General features: G+C 41.5%; 1 protein-coding gene across 1 annotated transcript in view; it reads right to left on the reverse strand.

Moving 5' to 3' along the window:
• The window catches only part of wwc3 (WWC family member 3), a 101,336-nt gene extending 93,651 nt beyond the window's left edge, over nucleotides 1-7,685 (reverse strand). Inside the window, 1 exon segment of the mRNA XM_083766827.1 lies at nucleotides 7,502-7,685. Within this exon segment, the coding sequence (XP_083622953.1) occupies nucleotides 7,502-7,647 (146 nt within the window). The 5' untranslated portion in view covers nucleotides 7,648-7,685.
• Nucleotides 7,686-17,623: the final 9,938 nt, after the last annotated feature.

Below are 17,623 nucleotides of genomic sequence, written 5' to 3' on the forward strand. Positions count from 1 at the left end.
CAGAGTGGGCACTAGGGAAAGGAGGGCACCAAAACAGAGTGGGCACTAGGGAAAGGAGGGCACCAAAACAGAGTGGGCACTAGGGAAAGGTAGGCACCAAAACAGAGTGGGCACTAGGGAAAGGTGGGCACCAAAACAGAGTGGGCACTAGGGAAAGGTGCATGGGCAGACTGGGCACCATGCAGGGAAAGGTAGGCACCAAAACAGAGTGGGCACTAGGGAAAGGAGGGCAGACTGGGCACCAGGGAAAGGTAGGCACCAAAAAAGAGTGGGCAAGCTATCTATGAAATCTATTGAAAAGTTTAATCTGCAACACAATTTGATATGGTCCCCCCTGGCTCCTGCTTCATCTCTCTCAGCTAAAGGTTTTCTCTCAATTCAATTCAATTAAAATCAAATTAGCTTTATTGCCTGGCATGAGAAAACATATACGTTTACATTGCCAAAGCAAAAGTGGAACGAGACAATCAAGATAAAACAATGTATGTAGAAATAAATATTGAATATAAATAGGAATTAAATAAAGGTGTAAACAGATGATTAACATTTTGAGTAATAATATCTTGTGAAACTATAAAAAATAATCTCTCTCTCTCTCTCTCTCTCAACACACACTTTGTCCCTTTCTCTCAGCTCTCTCTATCTCTCTCTCACGCGCACTGTCGCTCGCAGACGCATGCAGTCTCTCCATCATATGTCCACTCATCATATGTGAATGAGGGAAATGTAGTCCACTCATCATATGTGAATGAGAGAAATGTAGTCCACTCATCATAACATGTGAATGAGAGAAATGTAGTCCACTCATCATAATATGTGAATGAGAGAAATGTAGTGCACTCATCATAACATGTGAATGAGAGAAATGTAGTCCACTCATCATAACATGTGAATGAGAGAAATGTAGTCCACTCATCATAATATGTGAATGAGAGAAATGTAGTCCACTCATCATAACATGTGAATGAGAGAAATGTAGTCCACTCATCATAACATGTGAATGAGAGAAATGTAGTCCACTCATCATAACATGTGAATGAGAGAAATGTAGTCCACTCATCATAATATGTGAATGAGAGAAATAAATGGTAAATGGTAAATGGTGCATTTATATAGCGCCTTTATCCAAGGCGCTTTACAGAGATTGTGCATTACATTCACCCATTCATACACCGATGGCAGCGGAAACCATGCAAGGCACCAACTAGCACATCGGGAGCAATTAGGGGTTCAGTGTCTTGCTCAAGGACACTTCGACAGTAACTCTGGGGGAGCCCGGGTTTGAACTGGCAACCTTACGGTTACCATCCAGGCACTCTACCCCTGAGCCACTGCCGCCCTGTAGTCCACTCATCATAACATGTGAATGAGAGAAATGTAGTCCACTCATCATAACATGTGAATGAGAGAAATGTAGTCCACTCATCATAACATGTGAATGAGAGAAATGTAGTCCACTCATCATAACATGTGAATGAGAGAAATGTAGTCCACTCATCATAATATGTGAATGAGAGAAATGTAGTCCACTCATCATATGTGAATGAGAGAAATGTAGTCCACTCATCATAATATGTGAAAGTCCACTGATAGTATGAGTATGTGAATGAGAGAATGAGTGAATGAGAGCACTCAGCAAGCAGACAACAGTTGTCCAAACTAGTGAGCAGCACTTAGTTTGCTCAAGTCATTTGTGGTTCATAGTGTGAACCTAGTGTCGTGATTTGAATCGTTACAAGTCTATTATTTGTGTGTGTGTGTGTGTGTGTGTGTGTGTGTGTGTGTGTGTGTGTGTGTGTGTGTGTGTGTGTGTGTGTGTGTGTGTGTGTGTGTGTGTGTGAGGGTGTGTGTGTGTGTGTGTGTGTTGGGAAGGGGCTCTCTCTCTCTAACACACACACACACACACACACACACACACACACACACACAGAGATCAGGTTTTTCTTATCTCATAGATTAGAGCCAGCTACTTCATTCCTGCTGTTAAAACCAGTTACAAAAAAAGAAAGAAAAGAAAAAAAGAAAAAGAAAGAATCTGGGTCATTGTGTTGTGAGAAGTTGATTTCACCAGCAAAACATATCGCCCAGAAACCTCTTATCTATTCTGCTAAATATTTAAACTTTTATTTGTGTTCTTTCATAAATTAACACCCTAGTACTTGAACACACTACAACAGAAGTGGTTGTTATTTTGATCAAAGTTTGCCAACAGCATGGAATTGTGAAATCAACAAATAACAAACTATTCTTTAGTTTTGGGTCTGAGAGGCGTCTTCCCTAGGGAGGTCCTCGAGGCACGTCCCACTGGGAGGAGACCCCGGGGCAGACCAAGGATCACGTCCCACTGGGAGGAGACCCCGGGGCAGACCAAGGATCACGTCCCACTGGGAGGAGACCCTGGGGAAGACCAAGGACCACGTCCCACTGGGAGGAGACCCAGGGGCAGACCAAGGATCACGTCCCACTGGGAGGAGACCCCGGGGCAGACCAAGGATCACGTCCCACTGGAAGGAGACCCAGGGGCAGACCAAGGATCACGTCCCAATGGGAGGAGACCCCGGGGCAGACCAAGGATCACGTCCCACTGGGAGGAGACCCCAGGGCAGACCAAGGATCACGTCCCACTGGGAGGAGACCCCGGGGCAGACCAAGGACCACGTCCCACTGGGAGGAGACCCCTGGGGCAGAACAAGGATCACGTCCCACTGGGAGGAGACCTCGGGGCAGACCAAGGCGCAGTTGGAGGAAACACATCGACTCACTGGCCTTGGAACGTCTCGGGATCCCCCAGAAGGAAGTCACTAATGTTGCTCTGGAGAGGGACGTCTGGAACACTCTGGTGGAGCTGTTGCCCCCGCGACCCGACTACGGATAAGCGGTTGAACATGGATGGATGGATGGATGGGTCTGAGAGGCTAAATGTCATCAAACAGTGGTCCGTGGCTCAAACGCTGAATACATACTGGGCCTCGATGTGAAAAGGGTTGAAAACCACTGCACTGCAGCGTCACGCAAATGCATCAAAAGTAGCAGATCGACAAGCTAGGAATGTGGCACCAAACTTAGTTAGCGATGCATTTTAAGCTTGTAGATCTGCTACTTTTTAATTTGAATCCTGAAAAGTATAACAGTTTTGGACATTAATGATACACGGTTTCCACCCAGCGCCACAGAGGATATGCATTAAATAGCACTCTTTGGAGTTTGGGGCGGGCTGTGTACTACTTTGTTAGTTCTACTCATTCTACTCATCACAGAGGCAAATATCGCAACTTTTTACTAAACTTTATTTGCTAGTTACTTTGCAGATTCTTTTGGATTATTATTACAAAAACATACTTTAACCACCTACGCCCAAATGTATACTTATAGGCTATATTTGAAAAAGGTTTGATAATTTTTGAAAAACTGCGTTGTCTTGTAGGTGTGTATATAATATATATATATACACACACACACACACTCAAAAAAGCCTTTTACAAAACAGTAACAAAAAGCATTAGTACGTTGAGCTATTTGCTACGTTCACTACACAGCTGATGTCTCCTCATAATCAGCGACGTGTTTAAATACTTTCTGTAAGGCCGTATAATCTCTCCAGAGGAACTCCCTCTTTGAAGGCCTGATTGAGCGTTTGTTTCTGGCCCAGTCTCCCACAAAAGCACATCCTCGCAGCCAGCAGCACAGCGAGCATTCCTGACATATTTTCACAAAGATTTCTGGGAGTTGGAGTTTTTCAACGTGCCCTCCCCTCTCCCTCTCCCTCTCTCTCTGTCTCTCTCTCTCTCTCACTGAAAAGTTGCATCGCTCGAGTTCCAAGGTACAGTGTGGTGATTCGTCTGGCTATGCTAGTACTGTACGACTGTACGTGCAGTCGGTGTGTGAAATGCAAACGGAATGAGCTGAACACAAACAGATGCAGTTATTATTTATGTGGCACTATAATTTTGTTTGTTTGGGAAGGAAAACGAGCAATAAGGCATTTTGACCTGAGATCAGATTCTAAAAATGTTCTTCTACATCCTGACAAGTTTTCTGAAAAAGCTATGTTTCAATGTCAGTCGTTCTTCGATTTTTCTAAAAAATAGCAGACCTACAAGCTCGTAGATCTGCTATTTTTTCAATAGCTAAAGCATAACATAATGCTATAACACCAAAAGGGGTTCCCGGCCAAAATGGGATAAGCAAATCACAGGATAGTTGGCTACAGAGCACTATAGCGCTATAGCCTACATGGAATTATTTTTGTTTTTGGCAGCTTTGATTGCTGAGCAAAAAGTAAACAATGGAGAGATAGGACAAGTCGAAGAAAGGTCTACTAAATTGTGCTGTAAACAGTCAATGAGGAAAGTCATCACAATGTTGCAAATCTGCCGGTCTTATGAATTATAAAGTAATAACAACAACAAGATTGCTGTGTGTGCTGTCAAATAAGGGGGGTGGACTTAAGTTAATTATGACCAACTACTAAAAGAGCAAAGTGACCACATTGAGGAAGTGTACAGTGACATTACAGTAGGATCGGTTCATTGATTGACCTCAATGTATGTAATGTGAATGAACTCTGTATTGTCTCATCAGTGAGTCAGCATTACAATAACAACAACAGCAACAACGACAGCGGCAGCACGTTGAGCTTACTGGCAGAATCTGTCAACAGCATGATGCACAAAGACACCTGACCACACACAGTGATGTAAACAGGTTTTCAATGTAATGAGTCCCGGGATGCAGGGATGGTCTTTCAGAAACGAGTCCCAGGGACATTTTATCAGTCCCACTTCAACGACGTTAGGAGTCATATTTTGCCATTTTTTTTTTACAAATTGCAGCATTTAACTCCCATTTCATTTCATATGGTTATAATAACCATTTCCGCTTCTGTTTTCTACATGAATATTAACCACATTATAACTAAAGCTAGCAAAAAAAAACTAGAATAAAAAAAACAGTACAGTAGTGCATCCCATGGATGCAGGGGTCGTTGTTTTATCGCGTCCCTTAAAAACTGCGTTTTGGGATGCAAAATGCACCCTATTTTAATCTCTGCACACAACATCACCACCACACATCCACACAAAGACACCGAACCACACATCACCATTCACCACCAACCACACATCCACACATCACCACCAACCACACATCACCATTCACCACCAACCACACATCCACACATCACCACCAACCACACATCCACACAATAGTCAAGTCTTTCAACCATTTGTAACTCTGGGACCGTAACAACAACAACAGCCAACAAAACGCATACATTTTGCTAGTGTTTACATCCTGTGTGTGTGTGTGTGTGTGTGTGTGTGTGTGTGTGTGTGTGTGTGTGTGTGTGTGTGTGTGTGTGTGCACGGGGAACTTCCACTTCCAGAGGTGAGGTGCTGCTTAAATGGTAAATGGTGCATTTATATAGCGCCTTTATCCAAGGCGCTTTACATATAGATTGTGCATTACATTCACCCATTCATTCACACACACATTCATACACCGATGGCGGCGGAAACCATGCAAGGCACCAAACCTGCACATCAGGAGCAATCAGGGGTTCAGAGTCTTTGCTCAAGGACACTTTGACACTAACTCTGGGGGAGCACCACAGGGATCGAACTGCGGCCACTCTACCCCTGAGCCACCGCCACACCGCATGCTTGGCTTGCTTGCCCAACCATACAACCATAAATTAGCAACACATTGATCAGCAGCATTCAATCAATCAATCAATCGCAGCATCAGTGGTTCGATTCTTAAGGGTATCGATCCGTGGGGGGGCGGGGAGACCACAGAGTGAAGGCTTGAAACCACAGCAGCCGTCAATCAATCAATCAATCAATCATTCTCCTCATCACATTTGATTCATTGAATACTTTATATTAACAAGTTTGCAGAAAGAAACAAAATGCACAGGAAAGTACAGTTCAGTACAAGGTCTGATAAGAGGATTTAGAAACCCCATGAAAGCACTAATATGGCTTGCAAAAACAGCATATGAACGATTAGAAATACAACGAATAAGTAATATAGGTTGAATTGCATCCTCCAGAGAGGAGATGGAGAGCCCCCCAAACTCAGCAGTGATGAAAGAAGAAGCACTCACTCGAGTGTCTTACTACTTAATTCAGTAAAAGTGTTGAATACTGCAATGTAAGAAATCCTCTGTTACAACTAAGGGAAATACCAGTATTCAAAATGTACTCGAGTAAATTTAAGGTACAAAAAGGAAGGTATTGGCATCAAAATATACTTAAAGTACCAAGAGTAAAAGTATACTCATTGTGCAGAAGTTCAGAACATCAACAACAACAAAAACCCTTTGGAAAACAGCAGATCTACAAGCTCACAATGCGTCGCAAATGTCCGAAATATATATAGGGCTGAACTTGAAGTGGTTATTAGTGTATAATATTTTGCAATAATAATAATGAATGTTTCCCTTATTTTCTATGTCTTTTAAGATGAATTGAAAATGGAGGACCCTGATGTAAACAAGCAGTTTTTGCACTATTGACCTGTACCTTCGTTAGAAATGTACCCATTCTACAAACTGTTAATACAATTTTCAATCAATCCGGTAAAAAGTCAAAACAAAATACCTCAAAATTGTACTGATTAAGTTACGCTATACTTAGAGTACAAGTAGCCTACTTAGTTACTTTCCACCACTGCCTGGAAGCTATTTGTACTTGAGTATGTCAAATTTTCAGTACTTTTACTTCTACTCCAATGCATTTCAGAGGGAAAGATTTTACTTTTACTACACTACAATTATTTGACAACTTTAATTACTAGTTACTAGTAATTTTGATTATTATTTTATTATTACAAAACGTGCATTTTAACCACTTCAGCCCTATATATATACATTTCAGCCATTTGAAAATAGCAGATCTACAAGCTCACAGTGTAATAGTTTTTTTTTTGCACATTTGTAAACTTGAAATGGTACATTCTGCATGACAAGCACTTTCCACTTTTGATACATTTTGATGCAAATACGTTTGTACTTGTTTTTACTAAAGTACATTTTGAATTCCAGACTTTTACTTGTAACAGAAACAGAGTATATATATATATATATATATATATATATATATATATATATATATATATATATATATATATATATATATATATATATATATATATATACATTGCAGTATTAGTACCTTTACTAAAGTAAAACATGTGAACACTTTTTCCACCACTGTTTAAACTAAGTAAAGTTGTTCTTAAACAACATCAACAACATATAAAAGGGGGTCTCAGGGGGGTCTCTCAGACTGACCTGTACTGTTGTTGGTATTTTTTTTAAGTAAAGTTTGTTCTGAACAACATTAAAAAAAGGGGGGGTCCCAGGGGGTCTCTCTGACACTCTGACCTGTCTCGGGGTTGGTATTTCAAAGTAAAGTGTATTTCTTAAACAACATTAACAACATTAACAGACCCCCAGGGGGGGAAGAAGGGGGTCTCTCTCTCCCCCAGTCACACTGACCTGTCTCGGGGGTCTATCCAGGAGGTCTGCCGGGTGTTGTGGTCGATGTAGAACACCCTCCCGTCGTAGTCGCGCGCCTCCTCCCAGCCCGCGGGCAGCGGCAGCTCGGCGCTCTCTCGCCGCTTCCCGTTGCTCCTCCACGGCATGGCGCTGCTGCCACACACCGCCGAACCCTTCCCTTCCCCGGCTCCTCCGTCCCCGTCCCCAGTTCCCCCTATAGTTCCCCCGTCCCACCACCACCGCCGTCGGTCGGTCGGTCCCCGACCAGACCGGACCTAGACCTATACCGTAACCAACCACCACCCCCCCCCCCACCCCCCCTTACTGGTGCTGCCTGCTGCCCTAAAAAACCCCAAAAACACCCTCCTCACTGCATCACAAAAAGCTTCTCCTACTCTACTCCCCCGTCCCGTTCCCCTGCCTGTTCCCCTCCCTCCTCCGCCTTTTAACTCCGGTCGCTCCACATTGAATAAAAGTTTAACTCCAAAGCCACCAGAAAGAATGAGGGTTTCTTCTTGTTTAATCACGACACGAACATTATTATTTAACACGCCGGATAAGAAGCCATAGGGATACATCCACAGTGGGGTTGGTTTGGTTTGTTGTTTTTTTTCTCTCTCTCTCTCTCTCTCTCTCTCCCTCTCTCTCTCTCTCTCTCTCTCTCTCTCCCTCTCTATGTGTGTCGCGGGTGTCTCTCTGTCTCGGTGGTGCGCGTTGAGCCGCCGCGGTCCTCCATGTTCCTCCTCCTCCTCCTCCTCCTCCTCCCCGGCCTACCGTCACTCTGCTCGGCCCGGCTCGGCCCCCAAAAACGCTTCCACCCGGGCCATATTCGGGCATGGCTCATTTGCATACGGTCCCATAGCCCCGGAGGACAGGACCCCATCGACCAATCCAACTTGAAAGAATGTGATAATAAATCCCATTCTGACCTGAGATCAGATTCTAAAAATGTCAGTCGTTCTTCGATTTTTTTCAAAAATAGCAGACCTACAAGCTCGTAGCGCTTGTAGATCTGCTATTTTTCAATAGCTAAAGCATAACATGATGCGAACACCATGGGTTCCCGTTCATGATGGGATAAATACCAAAAACTTTAATGAGGAAATTCCGCAATGAAATTAAATAAAACATGCAATTGAATACATTCACAATATAATGCAATATACATAATAATAATAATAATAATAATAATAATAATAAATAAACAAATGCATGTATTTATTTAATTGCATTACTAATGTACTTCGTTTGGTATTTATTACATTTTTAGACCATTTTCTTTCCATTGGCTGTTTTTTCTTATTTTTTCTTTGCTGGTAAACATAAAATGACAGTTACAGTGATTGATTGATTGATTGAAATATTTATTAACAGTTTGTAGAATGACAGTACATTTTAAGCACAAACTCAATACAAAGACTGTTAACTGTGAGTGGACGACCCAATTAAGCATTACACTTGTTTACAACAGGGTCCACATTGTTCAATTCATCAAAACATTTAGAGACATACAAATAGACACTTCTATGTAGTTAAAGAACAATAAGGAACAAGGTTCATCTCAAACTTGTTCAGTTCATATCATTGAACAAGGAACCCTGTCTGACACGCCCAGATAACAATGTTGCCTATTTGCCAGCGGACCCCCATCTGAAATGTCCCAATTTCTCCCCTTCTAATTTACATTGAATCTTCCTGGGGACCGCGGACCCCACTTTTAGAAACCGCGCTCTCCGAACTATGGGGTCTCGATCGAGTGAACTTTTTGTCCAATGGGGTTCGACGTACGCTCCAAACACATGAACGTGAGTAGGCAAAAGTTTATCATAGGAGTGAACGGTTCTTTTTGTCTTCATTGACTTTTAGTGTTGTTTGTGTTATGTTGATGTTGGTTGTTTATTTTGAATGAAGTTTATTCAATACACGTTGTTAAATATAAAGAATATATATATATATATATATATATATATATATATATATATATATATATATATATATATATATATATATATATATATATATATATATTTATATATATATATATTTATATATATATATACATGCATGGCTAATGGGTTAATCTGGGTTAACAGTTTGCAGAAATACAGTACATTTCAAGCACAAACTAAATACAAAGACTGTTAACTGTGAGTGGACGGCCCAATTAAGCGCATTACACTTGTTTACAAGAGAGGGTCCACCATGTTCAATTCATCAAAGTTCATGTTTAAAAACAAAACACAGGGACTTGAATTAATTTGGGTGACGAGAAATTGAGCCTAGCTGTTCATGCAAGTTTCTTTTATTATGCAGATTTAGACTATACCCCGAAAAACAGCGTGGAATGCCAAGTTGCCTACAATCTCCCCTCAGTTCATTGTTATTGGCCAGTGGGATTTGTCAGCGATGCAACAGCGCCATCGTCTGTCTGGAATAATAAATGCTTCGATGGTCCATGGGGATATGATGGAATGGGATATCCCTGTGGGCTAGTCTAGAGAGGTTACCATATTGGACTTTTACACGGGATACCCGAGTTCGAATCCTGGGTTTGGGTGGGTCGATTGTTGTGGGTCGAGTTGTGCTTGAAATGTACTGTAGTTCTCCAATCTGTTAATAAATACATCAATCAGTAGCCTATATGTCTGGCCTCGTGGGGAAAGATGGTGGGTGGGTGGGGAGGACTGGGAAGGGAGTTGTGGGAGAAAATGTAAAAAAAAGAAGAGTCGTATTCTCTTTCTGTGAAAACTGCACATGATCTAACTCTTTGAATAAAATTTACTTAAAAAAAAATGCATCAATCAATCAATCAATCAAACACATGTTCCTCAGAGCATCTGAATCAGATGTCTTACCTGGTGGATGGTAGCCTATGGGACGGGTCTGTGAATCTTGGTTGGACAGCTTGTTTTTTTGTCCACAAGAAATACTCATTAATAAGGAATAATTGACCTGTTTTCTTTCTATCATTATCTTTGTCCCTTTCTTAAATGAATAGCAGCTAAGCTTGTTCTAAAGGAAAAATCGGTCCTACCAATTTAACCACCCATGTTGCACCCCTTCCCCAGAGTGGTTCCCCAGGCCCAGAATGGTGAAGTAAGTAAGTAGGCATTTTATTTATATAGCACCTTTCACAGAGAGGACTCACAAAGTGCTTTAATTACAATAAAAATACAGAACAAAGTAAACAAGCAAACAATGCAGATAAAACACGAGACGGCTATTCATTGGTTCATCTTACGGTGGACATGTTTGCCTGAAAAGGAATCTTTGAAGTTTGAAGTTTGAAGTTTTAGAAATATATAGTGCTTTCAAATTTACAATGGGGCTCAATGGCAGACATTGGCACGTCAAAAATCACTTTCACCTAGAAACTCCATTCACACTTTTTATTATTCAGCTTACTGTGGAGACACATGCTGGAACTTTTTTACTTTGAAATGTTTTGTAGTTTGTGAGTTATTTAACTTAAAACGCCCAATGCATTCTCTATGGCAATAGCACAAACTTTGGCATGTATACTAGTCCTACATACTTACACCTAGCAACCCCATTCTAGCCTACTTAGGTTCATCTTACGGTGGACATGTTTGCCTGAAAAGGAATCTTTGAAATGTTTCATAGTTTTAGAAATATAGTGCTTTCAAATTTACAATGGGGCTCAATGGCAGACATTGGCACGTCAAAAATCACTTTCACCTAGAAACTCTATTCACACTTTTTATTATTCAGCTTACTGTGGAGACACATGCTGGAACTTTTTTACTTTTAAATGTTTTGTAGTTTGTGAGTTATTTAACTTAAAACGCCCAATGCATTCTCTATGGCAATAGCACAAACTTTGGCATGTATACTAGTCCTACATCTTACACCTATAGCAACCCCATTCTAGCCTACTTAGGTTCATCTTATGGTGGACATGTTTGCCTGAAAAGGAATCTTTGAAATGTTTCATAGTTTTAGAAATATAGTGCTTTCAAATTTACAATGGGGCTCAATGGCAGACATTGGCACGTCAAAAATCACTTTCACCTAGAAACTCCATTCACACTTTTTATTATTCAGCTTACTGTGGAGACACATGCTGGAACTTTTTTACTTTGAAATTTTTTGTAGTTTGTGAGTTATTTAACTTAAACGCCCTAATGCATTCTCTATGGCAATAGCACACACTTTGGCATGCTACTAGTCCTACATACTTACACCTAGCAACCCCATTCTAGCCTACTTAGGTTCATCTTACGGTGGACATGTTTGCCTGAAAAGGAATCTTTGAAATGTTTCATAGTTTTAGAAATATAGTGCTTTCAAATTTGAGACATTTAATACTGGTGATGGGCCAATGAAGCTTTTATGAACCTCTGAACCACTTGAACCAATTGGTTAAAAAATGTGTTAAGCTTTGAAGCTTCAGTGATTAGTGACATCTGCTGGCGACTGCATTTAATTTAGGCAGCAGAGACAGTGAAAGACTTACTGCAGGACACAGCAAAACTTTAGTAAATAAACCTATTATTATCAGATTAGAATTTTGTTGTGAAATAAAGACTTGAAGTTGATTGATTCATTTGTGTATTCAACTATTTGGGTAACATGTGAGCTTTATCCTCTAATTCATGGGCCTGGATTGAGTGAGTCTAAATGCCTAAACTGTAATTAAACATTGAAAGAAACAAACATAAACACACAATAGTGTTTTGTATGGAGCAGTGTGACATGGGAAATATTTGACGCATCCAATGTATTGCTTATGGCCAATTAATACATTAATCTCATATTTAATTTAATACTTTGTATTGCACAGATGCACATCGCAATGGGCTATAGTTCCAAACATTGGAACTATCCCATTGAGACAAAGCGGGGTGCTATGGGCTATAGTTCCAAACAGTGGAACTATCCCATTGAGACAAAGCGGGGTGCTATGGGCTATAGTTCCAAACATTGGAACTATCCCATTGAGACAAAGCGGTGTGCTATGGGCTATAGTTCCATACATTGGAACTATCCCATTGAGACAAAGCGGGGTGCTATGGGCTATAGTTCCAAAACGTTGGAACTATCCCATTGAGACAAAGCGGGGTGCTATGGGCTATAGTTCCAAAACGTTGGAACTATCCCATTGGGATAGAATGAGCACTTCCGCATTATATTGTTACAACGGGAGTCAACGCTAGTGTCGCCACTCTCTTACTAGATTACTCTGCACGGGACCACCAATAAAAGACATGGATAGCCTGCAGTGTGCTTTGTTTTCTGTACAGTTTTTATTTATAACAAATATGTTGTTTAATTTGCAAAGTATACTCCAGCAAAAAAATTAAAACATTATTAAAAAAAAAAAAGGTTGAGCCTCCATGCATTGTGTACTATAAAAGCTGTGTGTCATTTTTCATAAAAAAATAAAATAGCTTTTATAGTACACAATGCATGGAGGCTCAGACTTTCTTTTTAATAATGTACTGATTATAATTTGTTCTATATTATCGGCTACTGTTAGACAGACAATAGGTTCTTGGTTTACCTATGATCTAGATTTATCTCTATTATATGTTTTGATGTTGTCCCTGCTTACTGTAAATCACTCTGGATTAAGAGGCAAGAGTGTCTTAAATGCCTATAAATTGTAACTTGTAAACAGATGCACGATAACGGCCCTGTCTCTGTGAATGATATGTTTATTGTTTATAAGGATCCCCATTAGCTTTTGCCTTGACAAAAGCTATAGTCTTCCTGGGGTTGTTTACAAACACTAGCTCAAAATAAAATAAGAAATAAAAATAACATAGCAAAACATCACTTTCAACAAATTATACATTTGAATTATTCTTTTTCCCAGGGTTATACTACAAGATGGTTTTCATAAGGTGTTTTTTTTTAACTTGATTTTAAAGATGAATGTTGTATTCTTTTTTTTTGCACTGTTTTTGTTTTTGTTTTTGTTTTGTTTTTAATCATTTTATGATAGATCATATGTTTTTAACCTTGTTGCACTCTGAGATTCCGTGTGAATGAAAAGTGCAATATAAATAAAATTCATCATCCGTTGCTCTCCCTAGGTTGGCGGAGGGTGTGTAGAGCCGAGGATCACATCACAGGATGATTGACACAGGGGTGAAAAATGGGTTACAAAATCGTGGGACAAAAAATATTTAAAAAAAAAAGAAAGAATTTTTTTTATTATTTATTATTATTATTATTTGTATTGGTTATACACTTTGGTAGTGCATTCCAACCTATTACAGCTCTATAGATAATAGAAGGCTTAAGCGCCACCAAAACACCCAAACTGGCTTGTCTAGTCATAAGTCATATGGTTATGTTCGTCTCTTACATGTACGACCTGTTCAAAGAAATACTGTGTTTTGTCCATTAACCCTCTAAGACCCAGCGTTGCTTTTTAGCAACAAATGTATTTTATTTAATTACTAAATTATTATTATTTGTTCTGTTCTTTTTTCACCTAAACGTCATCAGTGATGTTCATTGCAATGCCATTTCAATGCCATTGGTCATGATATTTGCATATAAATACCCCCCACAGAGGCTGAAATTCACACAAATTAAAAATGTCTGGACTCTGTGCAATTTTGAAAATAATTTAACCTAAGACTTTTGACCTTTACCCTAATAAAAGTAGGTACAATAATTGTAATATATGTTTTTTTTGTTATCATTAGAATGTCTAGAACATGTTTAATACATTATTGTGAAAGATATCCCCAAAATGTAAATAATTAATTTATTATATTATTATATAATTATTATACATTTTTCATCAAACTTTATTTATTTATTAATTTTTAACATATTTTTTAGTCTTAGTCCTAGTAGTACAAAGTAGTAATAAGGTTGAAATCTATTTTTTGCAAGTAGAAATGAATGCGGGTGTTAGAGGGTTAATACATTTCTGAAAAACGTGAGAATACGTGAATGTAATCTGTGCTCAACAGTAAGCCATGCATGATAGATCAATGCGTGTCCTTTTGGAGCACTGGATATGTGATGAGTAGGTGAGTGTTGCAGACAGACTGACGTCAACCACATGCGTACTGTATGCGCAGCCAGTGCAGGCATACTGTACTGTACTGTATGTAGACTCATCACCAGTGCTCAGCTGATCTGTTTTTGTTCTCTAGAGGAGGAGGAGAGGAGAGGAGAGGAGGGGAGGGGAGGGGAGGGGGGCTCTGGTTCAGTGGGGGTCATGTATGCAATGCATGGTGTGTGCGTGTGTGCGTGCGTGCGTGCGTGCGTGCGTGCGTGCGTGCGTGCGTGCGTGCGTGTGTGTGTGTGTGTGTGTGTGCGTGTGTGCGTGCGTACGTGCGTGCGTGCGTGTGTGTGTGTGTGTGTGTGTGTTAGCGTGCGCTGCTGTGCGTGTGCCAAACTACCAGTGTTTATGGCTGGGAAACATTTTTTTCTTCCCAATCATAGCTTTTCATCTTTGGCCTCCTACTTTCAGTCCCCACAGACCTTGTAGTGTTCACATCACAACATGCACGTGCACACACACGCACGCTCACACACACACACACACACACACAAACAATAAGCCGCACTGTTATTTCTCCACCAATCGGCCCTAATCACAGCCTGCAAACTTAAAGCCTCATTTTCAACTCTCAAGTATACTTCAACACAAGGTACTGATACCGAACACAGAAGGTTGGCCTGTTTTCTCTCATGTAACCTGAAGTTGTTTGTGTGTGTATTTTTATGTTTTTTTTTGTTGTTGCGAGAACTCTAATGTGAAGACCGTATAGTGTTTGGTGTGCACAGATTGTGCATGCCTATAATAGCACAGTATAAATCATTTAGAATGTCACCAACAGGCTGCGCATTTCATGACCTTGAGAGAGAGAGAGAGAGAGAGAGAGAGAGAGAGAGTGCAGCCGGGCGGGCTTCAGCCCCTGTCCTTTTTCCCGTCTGTAAAACAACTGCCCTCTCCAGACCAACGAATACAGCATTTATTATACGGTGAAGGAGATGCAAAAATGCCACTCTTTCCTTTCCTTTCCATGCTAATGCCGGAAGGCAGCATTCAGGAGAATTGCCTTTTTCCGAAGTCTCCTGAGCTTGGATCCAGGGGGGGGCAGTCAGACAGATATTTTGTGAAGCCACTGAGGAAATCGGGATTTCCTGAAAGTTCATATAATGGCCTGTTGTGGCGCTGTCATTGGACCCAGAAAAACCCATAGCCCCATAGAGGTCCATGTATTTGGGCCCAACTTCACCTAGACTGTATTACCTTAATAAACATGGTCATGAATACTTTCTGCTTCCAGTCACTAGTTTAAAGTCTCATTTCTAATGTCATAATATTCTTTTTGGAAAATTATGGTCCCATTCATTAAAAAAATTACCATAAAGTCGCGCATGTTCTGAGGGGCGTGGCTACCGTTACAGTCTATGATCGGGATTCCCCTCCCACTCGAGTCAAAATAAAAACCCACGGAGAAGAAGGGGGGAAGTCCCGCCTCGTTGTCTGGGCCAGCCAATGGGCCAGCTGGGCCCAAACGGATCTAGAAAGATGGCGACTTACAATACAAGGACTGACAGGCTTCATTTTACGTTCATGTTAGACCCGGGGAACGCTCTGTCCATATCTTTTACAGTCTATGCTTGGAACGCAGCATTTTTGTTTAGAAATCCATGTCGCTACACCGCATCTCCAGTAGATAAAGAGTGCTGGGTTGCGACCCAAAAATAGCTGATCTACAAGCTCTCAACGCTCACAATGAGTCGCGCTGTGATGCGTTGAGAGCTTGGAGATCAGCTATTTTCTCTATTTTTGTCCAAAAGTGCCCTCTTACGGGATTTCAGCCCCTGCCCCTCTAACACTCTCTTCACGTCCCTGTTGGCGAGGGACAGAGTGTTTGGTACTGTACTGTACTGTACTGTACTGTACTGTACTGTACTGTACTGTACTGTACTGTACTGTACTGTACTGTACTGTACTGTACTGTACTGTACTGTACTGTACTGTACTGTACTGTACTGGTCTACCAAGCACGTACTGCACTGCGAAATGGAAGATTCAGTCCCTATACTGTGGAATGTAAACACCAAGGACTCCCCAGTGAAATAATACCAGAAATCATTAGGGTTCTCCGCTGGGGGGCAGATTTGGCTTCTCCGCTGGGGGCCAGATTTGGGTTCTCCGCTGGGGGGGCAGATTTGGGTTCTCCGCAGGCGGGGGGGGGGGGCAGATTTGGCAAACAGAGATAAGACGGCTGAGCCTGTGGGAGACTTGTTATATTTCCGCCTGTTGTTGTGGAGTCTGGCATGGCATTCTGAAACAACCCCGGTTACCTGTGGTTATACCTGTGGTTACGTGTGACTGTCGGCAATTTGGAGTTGAGTTTTATGATGAATTGAACATGGTGGACCCTATCGTAAACAAGTGTATAACGCTTGTTTATCGTGTCGTCGTCCACAGTTAACAGTTTGAGTTGTGCTTGAAGTGTACTGTGATTCTCCAGTCTGTTAATCAATCACTCAATCAATCAATCAATCCGTTGATTGGCTAAAGCAGTGTGTGGTTCCCCAAATCTTTAATGTCAAAGACCCCCAAGTTTGGTGTGCATTAGGCCACAGACAAGGTACGTCAGCGAGTGTACAAATGGAACCATATCCATTTGGTTCCGTTTGTACACTCTCTGAGTCACAGACTGTTGAACTCCCTGCCCCGACGCTATTGGCCGGATGGGGGGAAATGCAGTAAATGATGATGGCACATGATGGAGTGGGACGTCCCACAGCTGTCTGACATGAAGATAATATCCTGTCTCGTGTTCAGTTGAATCCGCCGCGACTCCCAGCAACCACCCCCGCCCAGTGCCAGAGATGTGATTCGACAGTGATCAGCTCCCTTCCTCCCCCCCCCCCCCCCTCCCCCCTCCCCCTGCCCGTTGGCACGGCAGCGATAGAAGGAGGACCACAAAAAAGGAGGAGGAGGAGGAGGGGCCCATTGAGCCCCTCTCCTCTCCTCTCCTCTCCTCTGCCGCCACAGACGGTGTGTGTGCTGCTGTGAAGCAGGAGCTGGTTGTGAGAAGCGGCTTCACAAAGCGAGCCAGAGAGAGAGAGAGAGAGAGAGAGCCCTGCATGCATGTCGCTCTGATTCAG

Source organism: Protomyctophum parallelum (assembly GCF_964188405.1).
Source record: "Protomyctophum parallelum genome assembly, chromosome: 6".
NCBI lineage: Eukaryota > Metazoa > Chordata > Actinopteri > Myctophiformes > Myctophidae > Protomyctophum > Protomyctophum parallelum.